Below are 23201 nucleotides of genomic sequence, written 5' to 3'. Positions count from 1 at the left end.
CAACGCACGACGTTGACCCAACGTTGGCATATTTTTCCACGTTGCTGGTCGTGGGTTTGTTTTTTTGTTTGTTTGTCTTGCGGCCTCGTTTGCCCGGATGTGTTCACTGTCAGCCTCGAAGTCCCTGTTGGCGTTATAATTTGCGAATTAAATACAATGGGTAAAGCGATCGTCACGTTCGCACATCGATGCATTTATCGAGTTGTGGTTTTTTTGCGTGCCCCCTCCTCCTGTATGTTACTGGCGAAACTGACGAATTGCGCTCTCTCGTGGACTCCGCCGGAAACGAATATATATCCAAAAATGTACATTTGTATAAGGAATCTATAGGTGACCTTTTCGACCAAGCTGTTCTTCAATGCAAGGCCCGCGGGCCCCTGGTGGCCTTTAGTGCGGCCCCTGGTGGCCTTTAGTGCGGCCCCCGACACTACACAAAGAGTGTAAACACCGCCCCATCGTCATCATCATCATCGTGCTGCTGTCAAACCCCCAAGTGGTTTCAAAATGTGTGGCCACCATCACACTGCTGATGGCTTATCAGAGAAAGTCGTGCCCCCAACCCCCCTGAAAAAAACACGGATTTAGACTGTCAAGGAATCTCATTTATTTGAGTCCTTACTTAGCGTGTATTCGCCGTGTGCGTGTGTGGGGGGGGGGGGGGAAGCGGTAGTGTAGCAGTGCCATGCCACAAACCCGGCGACCCAAATTTGATTGCCGCTCACGGCCAACACAGGTGACAATTAGCTAAACCGGTCCTGGGCTTCCCCTAGGTCGGCTCGGCCTCAAATGAGTACCTGTTGCGGTGTGTAAACATTAGCATTGGGGATACAAAGACGGCGGGACGTTGTGCTGGCCACCCACAGCCTCGCGTGCTGTGCCAGCCTTCACAGTGGCTCGTTAACGCTACACAGGGGCGGGGTTGGGGAATCTTTGTCTGCGTGTGAGTGAATTCCTGGGAGCGGTGATGCAGCAGTTATCATACTGGGCCCTGAACCCAGCGTACCTGAGTTCGATCCCGAGCGAGACGGGAGTGTGAGTTGTGGGCCTAAAGTAAAAGCAAGTAGCCGCCCAGATAACATTCGTTGAGAACTTGTAAGACTCTGCACGTATAAATGTACACGGATGGTCAAGCACATTGGCATTTCAATCCAGAGGTTTCTGGTTGAGATCTCCCGGGGTGGCACAACTGTCTAAAATCCCTGCCTCCGCCTCTATCCTCCCAACGGTACACCACAGGGCACGTGTGGTGGGGTAAAGTGTGGGTACTCCCAGCTCTTCTGGAAGAGTATCCAGCGTGGAAGAGTAGGCCAATATACTTCCTCGAGGGCCTTCTGTTATACAGCTCCCTCTAGTGGAGGCCCTACCTCGCCGGGTATGATGGGGGTCGTGGGCTCGATCCCAACCCTGACGCCTGTATATTTGGAGTTTGCATGCTCTCCCCCAGTGGTCGCGTGGATTTTCCTCCGGGTCCTAGACATTTAGAATCAACATGCTCTGAGAGTATTTGGCTGCTAGACTTTTCTACATGATGACAAGCCACTTCGTTGAACCATCATTTGTGATAACCAGGTCGCTTTTGAAAGAGAGCTATATAGCTCAGTGGGCCTTAATTGGTAAAATTACAAATATAATTTTAAAAATATTATTTGAGTTTACCGCCAGAAGTGGGCGTGAACAAAGCAATTGCAAGGCTGCACCTTTGTTGTTCACCTGCATGTACGTATGTACATTCCAATTATTTCTCACCCTACGTTAACAACCGTGCAGCAGTAGGTAAATTCTGTGTAGAGCGAGCAATGTCCTTGGGCCGGCTTTGAGCATGTGTTGTAATGTAGTTTTGGTGAGATCGATGCAATCGGCAGCGTGCACATTGACAAACGAAACGCGTTCATCGCCGTGGCTCGCGGTCGTCCCCGATTGGTTGGCCACATCAGCCGTTGCTGGTCAATCACGCGCTGCACGCGGCCCAGACGGGGGAGCTCGTTGCACGGCGTCACCGGCTATTGAAACCGGCCGGCCGCCCCGGAAAATACTGCGAGCGCACAGAGTTATCTAATCTTGTACTCCCCGTCGTCTGCTTCGTTCGAAAAGAGTGGGGGGGGGGGAATTGTGTGTCGCGTCACGGGTCCAAAGTTGGCAGATCATAAAAAAGTCGTCGCATGTTAGTACTCGGTTGGGATCACACGTAACAGATCATCGGCGCCATCCCCGCCGCTCCACGACTGGCAGACGAATGTCCACGTGCAGGCCACTGTTGAGTCACCTTGTGCCCGCGCCAGGGAGGGACAGCTGCCACTGGGGGTGCCCTTCGAATGTACGAGAGATGATGCATTTAAGCTAGTGCCATTATATACCACAGAGGCTTCGCCTCGCTTTGTGCGGGTTCGGTTTGTGCGATTTTGCGTCGCACATGCGGCTAACGTATTCCTACCTAAATTTCGCTATATTATGCGGTATTAATTCACTCTGTATGCGCCTATTCGGTCGAACGTGGGACACATTGTGTGTGTGTGTGTACTGTGCGGGCAACTCGCCAGGCAGCTGACTCGTTCTTCGCGTTGTGGGTTTGGTGACGCGATTTCGTATTTGTGCGCCCTTTTTATCATGGAACGCATCCACGACCGCACAACGCGAGAAAAACCTGGCGAATGCAAAAACAATATTTAAATTATTATTGAGTCCCATGTCACAACCCGGAGGACGTGCGTCTCGATGGTCCGTTCTCAAACCTGTGCATTTAAACCTACCGCGATCTAAGTTCAACGCCGGCACCAGATCTCGGTGCAAACCCCTTCCTGGTGCCACCCGAGCACACGGAAGCCAATTGCTTGCTGCAGTAAGCTACTTTTATGTTACCAGGTAAGCCCTACTGAGCTATAGAGCTCGTTTTCACAAGCGAGCTGGCTCTCACAAATGGTAGCTCAACGGAGTGTGGCTCGTCATCACGTGGACATTTATAGCAGTCAAATACTCTAAACGCACGTTTCTAAATGCGGTGGGAAAACCCTGGAGGACCCGGAGAAAAATCCACGCGACTAACGGGGAGAGAGAGAAAAACACGCAGAACGTAAATATACAGCAGGCGTCAGGGTCGGAATCGAACCAAAAACCTCCTGCATACCAGGCGAGGTAGTTAACATCTCGCCACCGTGTTGCCACAATATCCGCTCCACCTCCTCCAGCGATAGCTGAGTCAGCAGCCTCACCATTGTCCGCTACGACAGTTACGGTATATGACAAACATCGGTTCTGAAATGTCCCCTGGGTCGGCTCGGCCTTAAATCGGTACTTGGTGCGGTGTGCAAATACATTGTGCGGTGTGTAAATACATTGTGCGGTGTGTAAATACATTGTGCGGTGTGTAAATACTTGGTGCGGTGTGCGAATACTTGGTGCGGTGTGCGAATACTTGGTGCGGTGTGCAAATACATTGTGCAGTGTGTAAATACATTGTGCGGTGGATAAATACATTGTGCGGTGTGTAAATACTTGGTGCGGTGTGTAAATACTTGGTGCGGTGTGTGAATACTTGGTGCGTGGTGTGAATACTTGGTGCGGTGTGTAAATACTTGGTGCAGTGTGTGAATACTTGGTGGGGTGTGTAAATACTGGGTGGGGTGTGTAAATACTTGGTGGGGTGTGTAAATACTTGGTGCGGTGTGTGAATACTTGGTGCGGTGTGTAAATACTTGGTGCGGTGTGTAAATATTTGGTGTGGTGTGTAAATACATTGTGCGGTGTGTGAATACTTGGTGCGGTGTGTAAATACATTGTGCGGTGTGTAAATACTTGGTGCTGTGTGTAAATACTTTGCGCAGTGTGTGAATACTTGGTGCGGTGTGTGAATACTTGGTGCGGTGTGTAAATACTTGGTGCGGTGTGTAAATATTTGGTGCGGTGTGTAAATTCTTGGTGCGGTGTGTAAATACTTGGTGCGGTGTGTAAATACTTGGTGCGGTGTGTAAATACTTGGTGTGGTGTGTGAATACATTGTGCGGTGTGTAAATACTTGGTGCGATGTGTAAATACTTGGTGGGGTGTGTAAATACTTGGTGAGGTGTGTAAATACTTGGTGCGGTGTGTAAATACATTGTGCGGTGTGTAAATACTGGGTGGGGTGTGTAAATACTTGGTGGGGTGTGTAAATACTTGGTGGGGTGTGTAAATACTTGGTGCGGTGTGTGAATACTTGGTGCGGTGTGTAAATACTTGGTGAGGTGTGTAAATACTTGGTGCGGGGTGTAAATACATTGTGCGGTGTGTAAATACTGGGTGGGATGTGTAAATACTTGGTGGGGTGTGTAAATACTTGGTGGGGTGTGTAAATACTTGGTGCGGTGTGTGAATACTTGGAGCGTTGTGTGAATACTTGGTGGGGTGTGTAAATACTTGGTGCGGTGTGTAAATACTTGGTGGGATGTGTAAATACATGGTGCGGTGTGTAAATACTTGTTGGGGTGTGTAAATACTTGGTGCGGTGTGTAAATACTTGGTGCGGTGTGTAAATACTTGGTGCTGTGTGTAAATACTTGGTGGGGTGTGTAAATACTTGGTGCGGTGTGTAAATACTTGGTGCGGTGTGTAAATACTTGGTGCGGTGTGTAAATACTTGGTGGGGTGTGTAAATACTTGGTGGGGTGTGTAAATACTTGGTGCTGTGTGTGAATACTTGGTGGGGTGTGTAAATACTTGGTGTGGTGTGTAAATACTTGGTGCGGTGTGTGAATACTTGGTGCGGTGTGTAAATACTTGGTGCTGTGTGTAAATACTTGGTGGAGTGTGTAAATACATTGTGCGGTGTGTAAATACTTGGTGCTGTGTGTAAATACTTGGTGGGGTGTGTAAATACTTGGTGCTGTGTGTGAATACTTGGTGGGGTGTGTAAATACTTGGTGCTGTGTGTGAATACTTGGTGGGGTGTGTAAATACTTGGTGCTGTGTGTGAATATTTGGTGCGGTGTGTAAATACAGTATTGGCCAGAAGCAGCCTAGTGTGGTGGTGGCCACGCGACCAGATTTGTGTGCTGTTTAGGCCTCCATAGGCGGCCCTGAACAGCTCTTGATCCAGCTGGCCATATAGGCTATACGGGTGATCTTTGTGTGTGTGTGTGTTTGTGCGTAATGTGTGTGCGTGAGAAGAATGATTATTTGTGTTTAGAAATGTGGGTGTGTATGTATGTAGGTGTGTGTATTTGTCTTTGTTCATATATTTGGGTCTTAATAGCTGTCCGCTAATAACACTTGCCCCAACAGCTATAAAGCGATTTAATCGTCTTCATATACTGATTATATAAAACAAAATTTATATGCGTGCATAACAAAATGCACAATCGTGAATGCACAGTCTCCCGCTGTGTATTACAGTAGTCTACACATTATATGACAGCTCTTGACACGAGGGTCGATTGTGTATTTTCCCCGTGTAGCCTTAACAGACTGTTGGGGCAAGTGCTGTTAGCGAGCGCCTATGAAGGCACACGAGGGAGTGGGTGGCCAACACCGCGCCCGGCCGCCTTTGTCTCCCCAGTGGCGATGTTTACACACCGCCACCAGGTACGCATTTGAGGCTGAGTCGACCTAGGAGAAGCCCAGTACCGGTTCAGATAATCGTCACCGGTGTCCGTGAGCGGGAATCGAACCGGGGTCGTCTGGTTCGTAGCGCGGCACGCTAACCGCTACACTACCGCTCCTCACTACAAAGATCCCCCGTATAGCCTTAACAAACACACACGCACAGAGACACACAGGCAGACAGACACACACAGACAGACACAGACAGACACACACACACAGACAGACACAGACAGACACACACACAGACAGACAGACACAGACAGACAGACAAACACACAGACACACACATAGACAGACACACAGACACACAGACAGACACACAGACACACACAGACAGACACACACAGACAGACACACAGACACACACACAGACACACACACACAGACAGACAGACACACACACAGACACACAGACAGACACACAGACAGACACACAGACACACACAGACAGACAGACACACACACACATACACACACAGACAGACAGACACACACAGACACACACACAGACAGACACACACACAGACACACACAGACAGACACACAGACAGACACACACAGACAGACACACAGACAGACACACACACAGACAGACACACACACACAGACACACACAGACAGACAGACACACAGACAGACACAGACAGACACACACACGGACGCGGCTGCAACAATGGAGGTCAGAGAAATTGTGCCAATTCATTCAACATGGACGGGTCCATTATCCTCCGCGGTTGCCACGGCAACCGCACCCTACCCCCTCGGCAGCAGCCGCAGCAGGAGGCGGCTGCGACTGCTGCTACTGCGGCTGCTGCTGCGGCTGATGCTGCTGCGACTGCTGCTACTGCTGCTGCTGTGGCTGTTGCTGCTGCAGCTGCTGCTGCTGCAGCTGCTGCTGCGACTGCGGCTGCTGCGGCTGCTGCTGCTCTGCGACTGCTGCTGCTGCGGCTGCGGCTGATGCTTCTGCTGCTGCGACTGCTGCTGCGGCTGCTGCGGCTGCTGCTGCTCTGCGACTGCTGCTGCTGCGGCTGCGACTGCTGCTGCGACTGCTGCTGCGGCTGCTGCTGCGTCCCACATTTACTCGCACCTTAGCCACCACCACCACCCCACCCACCACCACCCCACCCACCACCACCCCACCCACCACCACCCCACCCACCACCACCCCACCCACCACCACCCCACCCACCACCACCCCACCCACCACCACTCCATACACCCTCATACATAAATATGCACGCATACAAACACGTACACACACACACATCATCTTAAACAAAAACAGACAAAGATCCTTCCCCGGGATAGCCTTAACAGACTGTCGGGGCAAGTGCTGTAAGGGAGCTCGCACCTATCAAGGCCGGCACGGCGCACGAGGGGGTGGGTGGCCAGCACCACGCCCGGGGCCGCCTTTGTCTCCCCTAGTGGCGAAATTTACACACCGCACTCGGTACTCATTCGAGGCCGAGTGGACCTAGAGGAAGCCCGAAGCCGGTTCAGATGATCGTCACCTGGTGTTGGCCGTGATCGGGAATCTAACACGGGTCGCTGGGTTCGTAGCGTGGCGCTCTGAACGCTACACCACCGCTCCTCACGAATCTTACGTACCCATACATAGCCTGCACGCACATAGCCAGTAAAAAAAATACTTAAATCAACGTTGGGCCAATTCCATTGTTTCGAGTGTTTTGGCTTAATCTGGGAGGAAACCAGCATCTACCTACACCTCATTATAATCATTATTGTGCAGTAGTGGTAGTAAAAAATACACTGACAATAATACGACAGGGAAGTGGTAATGTGAGGCACTTATCTGGGAAAGTCTCTGTGATTCTCAAAACAAATCACGACGGTGCTCCCACATCGGGATATTTGTCCCAATCCCACATTTACAACGTAACGTGGGTGACAGCCCAGCGAACATGGAACGTCGGCCCAACGTTCCATCTTTTATTTTTACTGGTGAATGACTCCACGCGGCAGGAGACTGTAACACCCAGAGAGAGCCCCCAGAAGGCGATTTCAGCACGAGCAGTCGCCAGCCACCTACTTGCCCTACTGCGCTGTCGCATGCAATCCACCGCCTCCCGCTTCCGAATCGCAGGACGTTGGCACCCCCCCATATGCCACCACGCCTGGTGCCTACGTTGGCTGCGGTGCCGTAGTCGTGGCTAAAGTTATTGTCAGCTCAGGGGGTGCGGCAATCGGTTGGTGGTGGGGTGGCCCCCAATATTGGATTCGGCTCTCAAGGTGGTTTTCAAGGGGGCCCCAACTCGTAGCTTTGGCCACTGGGGGGGTTTTGGGGGGGGGGGCAAGGCACCCACTGGCCCCCTATCCTAGTTACCGCCGCTCTTCGGCTGTCAAGGTTTTCAAGGTGGCACGGCGAGATGGCAGCACGGCTCAGGAACGTGGACTGCGTGTCTGCCAAACGTCGGCATAAGTCGCCGACGCGAACACAACGAAATGCACAAATGGAATGCTCACGGCCACATCGCCTATGAGTGCGCCCGATCTCGGAAATCTAACGCTGAGCCAGCGTTGCGCGCACGTTGAATCTCATTCGCACCGTACGTAGCCAACTGTGCTCAACGGAGACCGGCGTTCTTGCCGGGAATGCGCGCCAGCAGTGGTTGCTTTTTTTTGTTGTTGTCCTGTTGTGAAGTAGTACATTTACCAAAAAAAATCACGCACGCACGGATGGATGCGTCGAGCACTTTTAAGTGTCGCACCTCGAGTGCATGAAGGACTTCCATCATCCGTTACAGTGCAAGGTCGGTGGTGCATGACCAGGGACGGCTCTGTGGAGAGGCTGAGGAATCATCTCGGCAACACTGAACCGGACCACCCCCCCCCCCCCCCGCTTAATACCATGAGGCCAGCAATCAAAATAAGAAGCAGAGGCATTTGTTTTTGATTCCGAATTCGCTCAAGAAGGGCTCCACAAGTGACGGCATCACATGTACGCCTCTTTTTAAGGAACAAAACAAGAGGACTTCTCCACACATCTGGATGTCGCCTGATGAAGCTGGTTGTCATTGCTGGCGAAACGTCGTACTCAGATTGTAAATGTTGTGGCTTGGCTCTCCAACACACCGGCGTGCTGTACTAGAGACGAATTGGCCACGTTCTGTTTATGTGACAACCCTGACTAGTTGGCTGTGTCGGTGGTGGCGGGTTTAACGACACATTTGTATATTTACGCGATCTAACCCAACAAAAAACCCTCTATGGATTGTTATTGTTGTTCGCACCAGAGTCTCTGAAGTCCGTGCATACATTTGAATTGTATCGGTCACCCAGGTCTCTATTATGTTGGCTTGCAAAGGGCACTTGCCATTTCTCCTGGTCATAAAAGGTGGTACGGCTCGGTAGAGAGACAGTCGGAGTCGGAGCGAATTCCTGCCCCAGTGAGCATTGAGCTGATGCTCACAGCCCTGCAAAGCCTGTGATGGATATTCCACATTCCTATGGCGGGGGGAGGAGGTAGAGGGTGGGCAGGCAGTCTGTCCGTGGCACGACCACTCTGTTGGCTTCTGCACAAATCGGAACTCTATTGTAACGACCTTGCAGGGATGATATACGGAGTCAACCCTTGCAAGCCGGGATGTGAACTGGCAACCCCAAGATATGGCAACCAAAATACCACGAATGATGCATTTTTTTCCGAATTCGATACAACAACAAAAGATAACTCCACATTTCAAGAGCCACGATGCAGTGTGAATACGAGAGACGGCGGTCGTTTAAAAATATATAATACAACGTCACGTAGCAGCGCTTAAAAGAACCTCACGCAGCTTCGGAGATGCTGGTCTGCCGACCCCTGCGATGGAGACTCGTGTAGATTCTAACAACATCATCAATAATACCAAAAATATATATTAAAACATCTTAAAGGGCCATTGCATTGGACGTCTGTAAAAAAAGAGGTTCATAGCTCATCGGATTCCTCCAGTATGAATAAATATTCCGATTCTGATATCTAAATATCTCAAAATCGCTGCACGATACAGTACATACAAAATACGATGATAAAATTAAACTCACAAATATATATAGAATCCAACATAAATGCAGTAAAATACTGTAATAGTGGAAATATTGACAACTGCGCTTGCATGATGCTAAAACCCAGTAATAATAATCATAATTAAACCTATGGTATAAGTAAAATCTAATTAAAAAAAACAATTGCAGGACAGTGTTATTGAAGTGCCACCAAGTGGCGATGACGTCACAACGTCGATTGTGCCAGGCTAGGTGCACATTGGGGCCACGTGCATTTTTTTGCACAGAGACAAAGATCCCCCGTGTAGCCTTCACAGACCGTTGGAGGCAAGTGCTGCTAGCGAGTAGCACCCAATGAAGGTCGGCACGGCACACGAGCGGGTGTGGGGTGGCCAGCACCAGAGCACGTGCGCAGGTCAAGTCAAGTACCTCGTGTTGGCTGTCAAGGGAAGTCAGCGGCGGGGCTCGGGGTGGGGGGGGGCAGGACACGTGGTGGCCGAAATTGTCGTCGATGGCTCCGTTGGACAAGACCGGTGACAGACCGGCAGCCGATGGAGAGGGGAGATATTTGAGAGGGGAGATATTTGAGAGGGTTGTTATATCCCCCCCCCCCACGGGGGGAGGGAGGGGTGGGAGATGGAGCAACGTGATCGGCTCATGCGCTAGGAGTGGGATGGATCGTGGTGGCATCGCCGTAAGGGGGACTGTGCGGGTAGTCGAGCTTTATTCAGCGGTGGATAGAACACGACTCAACGACTCATTATGATGATTACAATCACATGTAGGCCATTCCCCCCGCCACCCCCAACAATTCTAATCGGGAACCTGGCAAAAATGTCCCTTTGCGTGCGATTCCCGATGAGATCAGAGCGGGATTAGCGATTTCCTTTCACTCTGCTTAACTGCAAATCTTTTCCTTCCCAAACTGACCATCTGTGCTCTCTCGTCGCTCTGTCTCTCTGTTTCTGTGTGATTTCTTTCCTCCGGATTTCCACTGCGCCGCGACGAATCGCAACGTCTCGCCCGTCCACCGAATCGTCTCGAATTGAGTTGATTATAATCCGTTGTTGTTTGTAAACGTGGTGGTTGGTTGGTTGGTGGTGATGGATGTAGCAGCCACAGGAGGCTGCAGTCGGTCAGGTGTTGAACCCGTCACGCACACAACGCATCGCAATAATCGTCGTAGTCGTCGGCCATGATCAATCCGCTGCTGGATGATGACCTCCCCGAAGCCGTCGGCATCACTCACGATCCTGCGAATGTAACAATCCAGCCGGCCGAGCCGATTCCATCCGCTCCATCTCCTCGGTCTGACACCAGCGTGGCCGGCGTCGATCCATCGAAAGAGCGCCGATGCCGATTCATGCACGCACGATTACATGCGCGTGTCGTAAGCTCCCGGGGTCGATATTAATCGATGAATAATCGCAGTGTTGCACACGAATGGAGAACTCTCAAAAGTCAACACAGATGAGTGTCGATATCATCCCCCCACCCCCATCCCTCTCACACAATCAGAACTCCACTGCCACCACCACCACGCTCCCCACCCTCCATCCACACTTCTTTCTGCCGTCCCCATCCCACCCCACCCACCACGGTATTTCCAACTCTCTATCCTCCCCTTCACCCCCTCCCCATCTCTTCACTCCCTCTCTCCATCCATCCCTCCATCTTCTCTCGATACGTCAATCCCCCATTAGCCCGATCTACTACCCCCTCCCTCCATCCTCCCCTCCCATCAATCTTCCCCTTCCTTCCTCTAACCTTCCCTCCCTCCCTCCATCCTCCCCTCCTTTTCCTCCATCCTCCCTTCCCTCTCTCTTGCCATCCATCATCCACTCCCTTCCTCCATCCTCCCCTCCATCCTCCCCTCCTTTTCCTCCCTCCCTCCATCCTCTCCTCCATCCATCCTCCCATTCCTCCATCCATTCTCCCTCCCCTCCCGAAATCCCCCCCTCCCCCCCCATCAGGCCTCCCCAGGCTAAACCCGCTCATTACCCGAATCACGCATGCGCAGGCTCTGACAACACCGCACACATTGCCACACCATCTCTTCCCCGCCCCTCTCTCCCTCTCTCTCCCTCTCTCTCCAATGAATAACGAAATCACACAGGCACCTTTACCTCTCTAAGTATCCTGTTCTATAAGAGTGTCGTAGAGCGATATATATTCATACGTGCGCAGCAGTAACCCTCTGGAGGGAGGACGATCGTACACACGGGCTCGTGACAAAGCCGCGTGTGGCTGCCCTTCCATCAGTGCTCTGCACGTCTGGGCGCGCGCCCTCCTATAGCAAAAACCAAGGCGCGAGTGAGTACCATGTTGCTTTATCTGCTCTTTTTTTTTTGGGGGGGGGGTGTGATGGGCGCCTGTGCAGTGAAGGTCGCCTTTGATGGCTTGCAACCCTGCCGCCACAATTGATCATCGTCATGATCTTCATCATCATGCGCATCATCACCATGGGCATCATCATCGTCGTCGTCATCCGCGTCGTGTCTCGTGTAAACAATGGGTCCGTCGGATCGGCAAAGCGAGGCTGTCTGTTTAACTCGGCGTATGCGTCGGATTCATCGTCGTCGCCCGCCGCGCTCGATCCACTGCTGGATGAAGGACTCGTCACCGAAGCCGCCCCCACCTGTCACGATGTAGTACCTGCAACAGCAGCTGATTTCATCGCTCCATCTCCCGCCCCCCTTCACCCGGGTGGAAGTACTCTGCCACGCGCTCCCTTCATTGAGCTCCTAATGCATGGCGCTTTTGTCAATCCACTGCTGGATAAAAGCCTCCCCGCACGCCGTGGCAGTCGACGTGGGACAGAGGAGGTGGGAGGGGCGAGGGAGGGGGAGGTGTTTGACCATACTTCACCACGCTGGGCGGTGCGAGCTTAGTGAAGGGGGTCGAACCCTGCTCGCCACTGACGTTCGCCGTGGCCCAGAATGGAACTCTTGAATTGTCGCGTGCCACGTGCTCGACCACCGCGTCACCACTCCCCACACATGTACAGATCTGTGTTTAAATTCGTTGTAATAATAACAACAATAGGGTAGTAGTAGTAGTGGTAGTCCACAATATGAGTGGGAATGTTGGTCACTGATTTTAGGTGAGCCTCGAGACTCTTTGATGGGAGGGTCCTGCTTGCTGTACCGCCATCAGCAGCACCGACTGTTTTTTAGATGATAATTTTCCCCCACTTCTCTACGTGATCCACCAACAGCGTAGCCTCCAATGCATCGGGCATCACAGGCGTATGACACCGCCCCATACCTCAACCCCCGCATAACAGATGCCGGATTGTAAGACACTCCGGAAAGTAAGACGCACACAAGACGTGTGTCCGTCTGCTATTGCAACAAGACGAGACAAAGATCCCCTGTATAACCTTAATACACTGTGATGGCAAGTGTTGCTAGCGAGCACCTATGAAGGCTGGGACGGTATAAGAGGGGGTGGGTGGCCAGCAACCACGCCCGACTGCCTTTGTCTCCCCAGTGGCGATGTTTACACACCGCACCAGGTACTCATTTGAGGCTGAGTCGACCTCGGGGAAGCCCAGGACCGGTTCAGATAATCGTCACTGGTGTTGGCCGTGAGCGGAAATTTAACCCGGATCGCCGGGTTCATAGCGCAACGCGCTAACCGCTACACTACCACTCCCCACACGCACACAAACGCACACAAACACACACACACCTACGTGATTATAAGACGCACCCCCAACTTATCATTTAAAAATACAAGGGGAGAAGACAAAGGCGGCCGGGCGTAGTTCTGGCCACCCCCACCCCCTTCGTGTGCCGTTCCGGCCTTAATAGGTGCTCGCTAACAGCACTTGGCCCAGCAATCTGACAAGGCGGGTCTTTGTCTGTGTACGTATGTGTACGTACGTATGGAGCGCTAACGTTAACGGATAGCGCGTTTGCGCTAGGAACCTGGCGACCCGAGATCGATTCCCGTTCACGGCCAACACCAGTGACGATTATCTGAACCGGTCCTGGGCCTCCCCCTAGGTCGACTCGGCCTCAAATGTGTACCTGGTGCGGTGTGCAAACATCGCCACACGGCAGACAAAGGCGGCCGGGCGTGGTGTTGGCCATCCACAACCCCCTTTGTGTGCCGTGCCGGCCTTCATAGGTGCTCGCGAACAGCACTTGGCCCAACAGTCTGACAAGGCTCTAAGGCGGGTCTTTGTCTCTGTGTATTTGTATGTATGCAGTATTCCCACGTGTGTGTGCGTGCGTGGTTTTGTCAGCCTTGACATTTTTGGTCGAATACCAAAACAACTCGCACTTTCACCACGAGGTGGCGCGCCAATGAGTCGCCCGTGAAGAGCGCTGAAAAGTGAAGGCGCAGCACATGCAAGTGCCTCGCTCACTCGTTTCACTGCTGGCGGAAGGGCCTCCCCCAAGAGGGAGCTTTCTCGAGAGCCCCTCCCAGAGGGGCATTTAGATGTTGGCCTCTGCTCGTTCACGCTGGCTCCCACGTCTTGGAAGAGGATGGCGAGCAACCCACACTTTACCCCCATCCCACGTAACCTGCCCGATGGGTGGGTCGAGATAGAACTCACTACCTCCTGTATACCAGGCGAGGTAGTTAACATCTCACCACCGTGGCGCCTATTCAATTCCTGCTCAGGGCCAAGCCCAGTGACAATTATCTGAACCGGTCCTGGGCCTCCCCTAGGTCAACTCCGCCTGGAATGAGCACCTGGCACCGGCGTGTGAACATCGCCACGCCGGGGAGACAAAGGCGGCCGTGGGCGTGGTGTTGGTCACCCTCGCACCCCTCTCACGTGCGACCCCGTGCCGGCCTTCACAGGTGTTGCTCGCTAACAGCGCTTGCCCCAACACTCTGTTGAAGGTTCTACATGGGTAATCTGTGGTGTGCCAGCGAGATGTTAACTACCTCGCCTGATATACAGGAGGTTGTGATCGATCCCGACCCTGACGGCTGCTGTATATTTAGAGTTTGCGTGTCTCTCTCCGCGTGGTCGTGCGGATTTTTCCCCGGGTCCTCCGGTTTTCCCCTGCGCATTTAGAATCAACAACAACACGCGTTTAAAGTATTTGGCTGCTGTCCGTGATTTCCACGTGACGACTACGATGCTGATGATGATACCCCACGTCGTTGGGCTATCACTTGTTGCCAGGTCGCTCGGTGGGCCTCACGTCGTTAAATTAAACAAATGGTTTGAACGGCTTCACTTAAAGCTTTCGTGACTGCAGGAATTCACATTCTTTGGGTCTTTCGGTAAAGTCACGTGGATAGGTAAAAAAAAATCAAATCTCAAACTAAAAACTACGACGTTTTGTTCGCAACACAAGCGACCGTCATCGGGTGGGAAAAGAAAGCCTGTTGACGGTCGCTTGTGTTGCGATCGAAACGTCGTCGTTTTTCGTTCAAATTTAACCTGTCTACGTGACTTTGCCGAAAGACCCAAACAACATTAAATGGCTTCGTTTAATCTTTGTCATTTGTCGTGCACGCGGGCGAGCAGGTCAGCGGCCGCATCTTCCAGCGATCCATGTCTTCCTCCGACCTGGGCCTCTTCTCTGACGACGACAACGCGGGGCTGAGGTCGCGGCGCTCCCACCGGGACGACGACGGCGGCGACGACGGCGACGACGACGACGACGACGAGGAGGAGGACGACGACGACGACCGGCTGAGCGTGAAGTCCGACTCCCTGCAGTGGCTGCAGGCGGGCGACACCCTGCCGTGGAACCTGCCGCGGCACCAGCGAGCCAAGATGCGGCGACCTCACGAGTCGGTGCTCGACCCGGCGGAGAGGGCCGTCCTTCGCATCGCCGGTGAGCGCACTCCACGGGATGCTGCGGGGGAGGGGGGAGGTGGGGGGGGGGGGGTGAGATTGCCGAGTGGCGGTGGCGGTGTTGGTTGTGCCAGTCTTCTCGGTCGCTCAAGCCACAGGCACCTGGGTCTGTCCCGCCGTGACCTCGTGCCGGCGAGCTTTCGACACTTCACGCGGCCGTAAAGGGCACATAGGCTGGCACAAGCGCCGTGCTGACGTCACCGCCACTTGGTGGCGAATGGCGGTTGTTGTTGTGCTGTGGTCCCACGTGACTGTCCACCCTTGAGCATCTGATTGAGTTGTCACATCCCTGATGTATTAGTCCACAGCAATGCCCGCTCCCCCACCTCCAATCTAGCCCTTTGACCCCCGGTGCCCTCGACCCCTTCCCCAGCGCTCGTGCCCCCTCCCTCCACCCCCTCCTCTAGGTTACTAAGGCCACAATGCAAGGAGTGAGAGGTCACGATGCCTCCTGTTGACACGGTGCTCGGGAGGCACGTTCCACGTTGTGTATTCGTGCGTCTGGTCACCGCAAAATGTGGCGCCCATGTTCGCCCACACACTTATTGTACCGGAGAGCCTCGCAGCGCGGGTGCCTCGTGAGTGAAGGCCCAGAGAGTCCCACAGTCGGGGTACCACGGGAACGAAGGTCCAGAGATCACTGCTGGGACTTGAGTTTAGTTCCGGGTGACGCGGGGGAGGCGAGAGATTCAAGTCCACGACGTCGGCGATTTTGTTAGATCGGAGGGGTGCAGCAGCAGCTCCAGAATATACGGGGGGGGGTGATGGAGCACGAGGTCATTCAGGGCCATGAATGCGAGGAGGATGAGGACCCTGAATTCCATGCGGAATTGAAACCGGCGACCAGTAAGGAGAGGCGGGTGATAATGGTTGTACAATATCAATATCGGTGACATTGACGGTGTTAACGGCGTCGCATAGTCAATGCCAATATCATCATAGTCAATTTTATCCTGTAACCAACCCATCATCGTCAATTATCATCACCATCGTCACCACCGTCGCCATCGTCTTTGTTATTATCGACGGCAACAGCTTCCTCTTCACCGCAATCATCATTCCTACCACCAACCCCATCATCGTGAGCAACCCCATCGTCATCATCATCGTCCTCATGGCTATTGCAACTACAATGCGACAATTTCCATCACCGCCATCGTCACAATTCAATCAAATATTATCGCGTGGAAAAATCCCTAGAGAGTTAACATCTCGTTTCGTTTGCAAGGGCGTTCCTTCCATGGTGTTATTACCACCGGCAGCATCACCACCACTGCCAAGATCACCACCACTGCCAAGATCACCACCACTGTCAACACCGCCACCACCACGATCATCAACACCACCACCACTACCACTGCCAAGATCACCACCACCATCACCAACGCCACCACCACGATCATCAACACCACCACCACTGCCAAGATCACCACCATCACCACCACGATCACCAACACCGTCACCACTGCATCCATCACCGCTCCCACAACCACCCATCAGTAAAATCGCCACCAGCACCGTTATTACCAAGACCGTCGTCTTCACCACCGCCACCACCGCCACGGTGCCCTTGTGATCGCGGATTTGCGGTTGCGTTTCCAGGGCGGCAGGGGGCTGGGAGCGCCGTGACTCCACAGCGATTCGTCCGCCGGGCACTCGGGCGGCCCTTGCTCCCGTCCACCGTTACCCCACCCGGCGCACGGCTGCTAATGGGTATTGATTACGGCTACGGGGAAACGGGGAAGAGGAGCAGCTCGCGGGAAGGGGAAGGGCGTCTCGCGTGTGCCCTTGTACCAGGGCGGTACCAATGTGGGGGAGCGGGGTGGAAGAGGGGGGGGGGGATCCCTGTATGGGTGTCGATGAACTCTTCCACTTGAACTTGAGTGCTACCCCAGCCACCCCACAATGGGGTTGGTGGGGGGGCACTGTGTACATGTGTATGGGGTGCCACTGTGCATGTTATGTATGGGGGGTGCCACGGTAGCGAGATGTTAACTACCTCGCCTGGTATACAGGAGGTCGTGGGTTCTATCCCGACCCTGACGCCTGCGGTGTATTTGGAGTCTGTGTGTCTTTCTCTTCCCGTGGTCGCATGGATTTTTCTCCGGGTCCTCCGGTTTTTCCCCTCCACATTTAGAATCATCGTCACGCGTTTAGAGCATTTGGCTGCTCCAGATGTCCACGTGATAATAAGCCACTTCGTTGTGCTATCATTTGTGGCTAGGTTGCTTCGAGTTTTATAGCTCATGGGGGGGGGGGGGGGGGCGGGGGCCTCACCCGCTAAAATAAAAAATAGTTTAGTTACTAGTTTCATTTAGACTCGGGCTGATTAGCGTGGTGAAGTATTGGTCAATTAGCTCTCATGGCCGGCAAAGCGTGGCAAGGCCTCCAACCAGCAGCGGATCAGAGTATTTAGCTGCTATACATTTCCGCGTGATAAGTTTCAGTTTTCAGTTTCATTTATTTGGTGTTACCCTGTGAGCCATTCGGCTCTTGTTCCGGGTGCAACCGCAACAAACAATCAAATTATAAGATACATGGAAAATTTCCTGCACGCAAATTGAAACGTCCCCTACAAAAACAATTCAATCTTCCAGAACAAGCACCGTATGTTTATGCTGCGTACGAAAAAAATGTGCAAAAATCCCAGTTTGATGTTAGATCACAATCACACCGTACATAACCAACCGTGCTAATCCGACGTGGCAGGGCAGGGGGTGGAGGTGGGGGGGGGCACAGGTTCGTTCGGCTCGGCCAGGAGATGGCAGGACAAGCAAATGGATTCTTGAATCCATCTGTGTGGCGTAAAGATTCCGGGGTTGTTTTTCTCCCCGTTTGTGCCGTCAACACCCCCCCTCGTGTGCGCTTCCTCTGCCTCGTTTGAATGATCGGTCCGACATTGTTCCGTCTCGACGGGTGTCGTCCGTCTCACTTTCATCATTGTTCCTTCATTTGTTTTGTTCCGTCATTTGTATTGTTCCATCATTTGTATTGTTCCGTCATTTGAATTGTTCTGTCTAATTTGCATTGTTCCGTCTAATTTGCATTGTTCCGTCATTTGTATTGTTCCGTCATTTCTATTGTTCCGTCATTTGAATTGTTCTGTCTAATTTGCATTGTTCCGTCTAATTTGCATTGTTCCATCATTTGTATTGTTCCGTCATTTGTATTGTTCCGTCATTTGTATTGTTCCGTCATTTGTATTGTTCCGTCTAATTTGCATTGTTCCGTCTAATTTGCATTGTTCCAACAAATTGTATTGTCCGTCTCGTAAGAATTGTTCTTTCTCAATGCTGTATCTTATTTCGCATGTGTTCTCTCCGGCTTATGTTCGTCTTGTTTGTTTGCACTTCTCAGGAGGCGAGGGTCGCTACCCGAAACGTCAGTGTCACTCTCCTCTGTCTGTTCTGTCGCAGGGCGGTTCTGACGTTTTGTATTTAATTGGCGCTCGTGCACCCACGGTGACTGACAACGCTTCCCCCAAATAGCTCCATTCCTGACCACCCCCCCCCCCTCGCGACCTTTCAAAGAGGCCGGAAGGAGCCTGGGGATACGTTTGGTGGGGTCGTGAACTTTCTCGCGTGGCCTCCTGGGATCTTTGTCTTCTGTGTCTCACAGCTGAGACCCTTCCTCTATCTCCCGTTCAGGGGGTGAATGTTTATATATGCATTAGATGCATATATTTTATTTCAGCAGGTAAGGCTCACTGAGCTCTGTAGCCCTTTTTGAGAAGCTCTTTGTAGCTCTTTGACAAATGATAGCTCAACGAAGTGGCTTATCACGTGGACATTTATAGAAGCCAAATACTCTAAACTTCACCTCGACTGCAGCCTCGCACCCCTTTCGAGTTCTCAATCGTAAAAAAAAATATCTAATGCTAATAAATACATGGGGTTTGATGAAACATAGTAAGTTGTAACCCACGTGCCCGTGCCTAATTTGTGTTTTCGATTATTTACCTTCTAAATAAAATCTGGCCATGTCTCGCACCCCCAGGGGGTGGTGTACCCCAGGCTAAGAAGAACCACTACTCTAAACGCGCGTTTCTAAATGTGGAGGGGAAAAACCGGACACCCCCCCCCCCCCACATCCTCAGAAGAGGAACACGTCCCGAGCTAGACTCGCGTTGTAGCGGGCGGGGTGCGCGTTATAGCGAAACATGTTCCATTTTAAAACAAGACGCGTCGCGTGAACGCCACGCGTTTAAACGGGAGGTCCTCCATGGCTGTTGTTTTTTGTTTTGTTACACGCGTCGACATGTACGCGATTCCGCATTTGAATCGCGTCTTGAGACGCAGATTTATTTAGATGTGTCATCATCATCATCATCCGGAGACAATGTGGCATCCCTCGTCATCGTCACAATCAGGCGACGGAACGACGACTTCACCCCCCCATTGCCCCCCCCACACTCTGCTCACCGTCCTCTCACCCTCAGCCCCGCCACCCTCGGCCTCTCCCACCTCCGCCCCCACCCTGTATCCCCCGCCTCCGTCTCCCACTACGACCCCCCCCCTCCGTCCCCACCCTCCCCCCCCCCTCCGTCCCCACCCCTCCCCCTCCCTCCTCCCCCACCCTCCGCCCTCCCCTCCTCCCCCACCCTCCGCCCTCCCCTCCTCCCCCACCCTCCCGCCACCCTCGCCTACCCCTCCCTCCCCCACCCTCCGCCCTCCCCTCCTCCTCCACCCTCCCGCCCTCCCCTCCTCCCCCACCCTCCGCCCTCCCCTCCTCCCCCACCCTCCCCCTCCCCCTCCCTCCTCCCCCACCCTCCCCTCCCTCCTCCCCCACCCTCCGCCCTCCCTCCTCCCCCACCCTTCGCCCTCCCTCCTCCCCCCACCCTCCCCCTCCCTCCTCCCCCACCCTCCCCCTCCCTCCTCCCCCACCCTCCCCCTCCCTCCTCCCCCACCCTCCCCCTCTCCTCCTCCCCCACCCTCCCCCTCCCTCCTCCCCCACCCTCCGCCCTCCCCTCCTCCCCCACCCTCCGCCCTCCCCTCCTCCCCCATCCCTCCCCCTCCCTCCTCCCCCACCCTCCCCCTCCCTCCTCCCCCCACCCTCCGCCCTCGTTATTCTTGGAAGCCGCGAGGTGGCGCCACGCGCCCCTCGCTTTGTTCCCCGCGTGCCACGCCCAAAGTGAACCTCGCAGCGACGTTTGTCAAATAGGCTCTTTGTGTGTGTGCCCTTAAAAGGGGCAACACATATTAAATAGGCGACGTTTCGGGCATAGCGAGGGTCCTCATGGCAGAAAACGTCGACTATTACAATTGATCGTTAAGGCCACGGTGGTGTTGACGCATCTGAGTGTTGTTTGTTGTGTCCGTGTGCTCATTGCGCCCGATGCCGACGCTTGCCAACTGGCAGCCTCGGCCAAGGAACTTGTCTCCTTCATTTATCTGTGGCCAGTCTAATGGGAAAGGTGGAGGGGGGGGGCTCTCATCCAGCAGTGGAATGACAAAAGGGCTTTGCTTGTGTATGTGTGTGTGTGTGACCTGTCGTCCCCCTGTCTGGGGAGTGGAAGTGTTGCGGTTAGCACGCTTTGCTAAGCCACCCAAGTTACTACTACTACTAATTTTATCGTACCAGGTGAGATCGAGTGAGCTCTGTAGCTCTTTGACAAATGATCGCTCGAACGAAGTGGCTTATCACGTGGAAATTTCTAGCAGCCAAATACTCTGAACGCGTGTTTCTCAATTGCGGTGGGAAAAACCCGGAGGACCCGGAGAAGAATCCACGTGACCACGGGGAGAGAGACACGCAAACTCCAAATATACAGCAGGCGTCATGGGTCGGGATAGAACTCACTACCTCCTGTAATACCACCGTGGTGCCTATTCAATTCCTGCTCAGGAAAAAGCCCAGTGACGATTATCTGAACCGGTCCTGGGCCTCCCCAAGGTTGACTCAACCTCACATGAGTACCGGGTGCAGTGTGTAGTAAAATATCGCCCCAGGGGAGACAAAGGTGGCCGGGCGTGGTGCTGACCACCCACTCCTTCGTGCACCACGCTGGCCTTCATCCTCGCTCGCTAACAGCACTTGCTTCAACAGTCTGTGAAGGCTACACAGGGATCTTTGTCTGTCCCCTCTCCCCATTCAAATTCAAACTCATGACTCAACTCTTCATTGGCAATTTAGGTCAATGCTCACCCTCCCTGAAGCCTCAATATTCCCTGGGATTATTAAACATCATAGCCTCGCACTGTTGTGTCTAAAACATATGCTGTGCCGTTGTACACAGCTCGTAATACTGTATATAAATTCAGCTTACGTATGTATGTTGAACTTCTTTCGCACTGTACGTAGCCAACCGTACTAATCGGTGGTGCGCGGGGGGGGGGGAAGGCCAACAAACTAAAATAAAAAAGCAGTTCTAAATAATGAGTTGTCAATCTAGATGATTTAAACTGCTTAGCTCCAGTGGCTTCCTCATATCGGAAGGAAAGAGCGTTCCAGACGGCCGCAGCGGCGCATCTGAGAGCGCCGCGCGATGCGGCGACTACCGCCTTTGTACGATGGCTCAGCTAGAAGCCGCTGCTGCTTGACCGGAGTTGTGATGGATATGTCAGTTTTACACGTAGGCATTCGCAAGCAATAGTATTCATAATAAAGGGGTTTTTTGGCGGGGGGGTTTAGTTCGTGTAAGTATAAACGTGTCCGTTAACCCGCCACCACCCCGACACAGCCAATTAGTTAAAGGTGTGTCATGTCATGGATATGTATTCATAACAACAAAAATGTAGCTCGAATTTTTCGTGGCGCTTTCCGTGTGTATCCTGGAGGGATAGCTGGAGCTTGAGATAGCGATGCGTTTTCCCAATGTAAACGGTGCAAGGCGCGGCCCTGCAAGTGCCTGCTTCACGGCCCTACTGCCAGAGGGGAGCCGCAGTGAGAGGAGGCTGGGGACCCTCCACTACCATGCTTGGGAAGACTTCTTTGAAGAGCTCGGGGAGTTACTTACACTTTACCTCGCCACTCGAGTAACCTGTCGATCGGCCAAATGCGGTGTGCCCACACTTATTCAAATCTGAACTAAAGGCCTATTTATTTTGCCCAGCCATACGCTGGAAAATAGGCATTTATATTTATGGTCCAACTGGCTCGTAACGTTTTGGCCACTCCACCACCACCCCTGCTGTGAAGGTTCTTCTGAACCCGGCAAAATGTTCGGATTGTGGTCCAGGGCATGGATACCGAAAGGATTGATCTATTTACATTTTTTCTGCAATTTTTTTTTATTGTAGTGTGTATTTTTTTCTCGTTATTTACGTATAAATATTTTTGCTTTTTATTTGCTAAGTAGTGGGGTTTTGTTTTTGTCTTCTCTGTGTAAGGGACTGGCTAATTGATGTGGCAGCGTTGTGTGCTGCAATTGCATGAATGACGCTCTATAAAATGAAATTAGTTTTATATGCTCCACTGCTGGGTGGACAGAGGTTGCGTGGGGCAGGTAGTAAGACTTTAAGAAATATTTTATTCATTGATGAAATTATTAGACGTGTAATGAATGAGTTGCCCAGCGGCCATTCAATTTCGTTTATCAATTAATCACCTCTTGTCTAATTAGTAATGCTGCTCTCTCTTTTCTTGTCAGTCTTGTTCGCATCGCTCTGCTTGCTCGGTTACCCGAATGTAATGTTGCGTGACACGAGCGTAGAATTTCGCCACATTAGCGGACAACATTGACGAAGTTTGCGTAAATTCTAAGTTGGTGATTCCTCGGCTCAAAACAGGCGTAAGTTAGGATACAAATCTCGAAGGCAATCAGGATACCGGAATTGTAACAATTAATAAT

The 23201-nt window shown here is 52.6% G+C and overlaps 1 protein-coding gene across 1 annotated transcript in view; it reads left to right on the top strand.

The window, feature by feature from the left end:
- Positions 1-23201, top strand: part of LOC116946707 (microtubule-actin cross-linking factor 1, isoforms 1/2/3/4-like) — a 340281-nt gene that overhangs the window by 15860 nt on the left and 301220 nt on the right. The window contains exon 5 of the mRNA XM_076069967.1: positions 15080-15392. Within this exon, the coding sequence (XP_075926082.1) occupies positions 15080-15392 (313 nt within the window). The remainder of the gene's footprint in view (positions 1-15079; positions 15393-23201) is intronic.

This window comes from Petromyzon marinus, chromosome 27 (genome assembly GCF_048934315.1).
Source record: "Petromyzon marinus isolate PM22_M1 ecotype Great Lakes invasive population chromosome 27, UKy_Petmar_22M1.pri1.0, whole genome shotgun sequence".
Lineage (NCBI taxonomy): Eukaryota > Metazoa > Chordata > Hyperoartia > Petromyzontiformes > Petromyzontidae > Petromyzon > Petromyzon marinus.
This window is presented reverse-complemented; position numbering and strand designations above follow the sequence as displayed.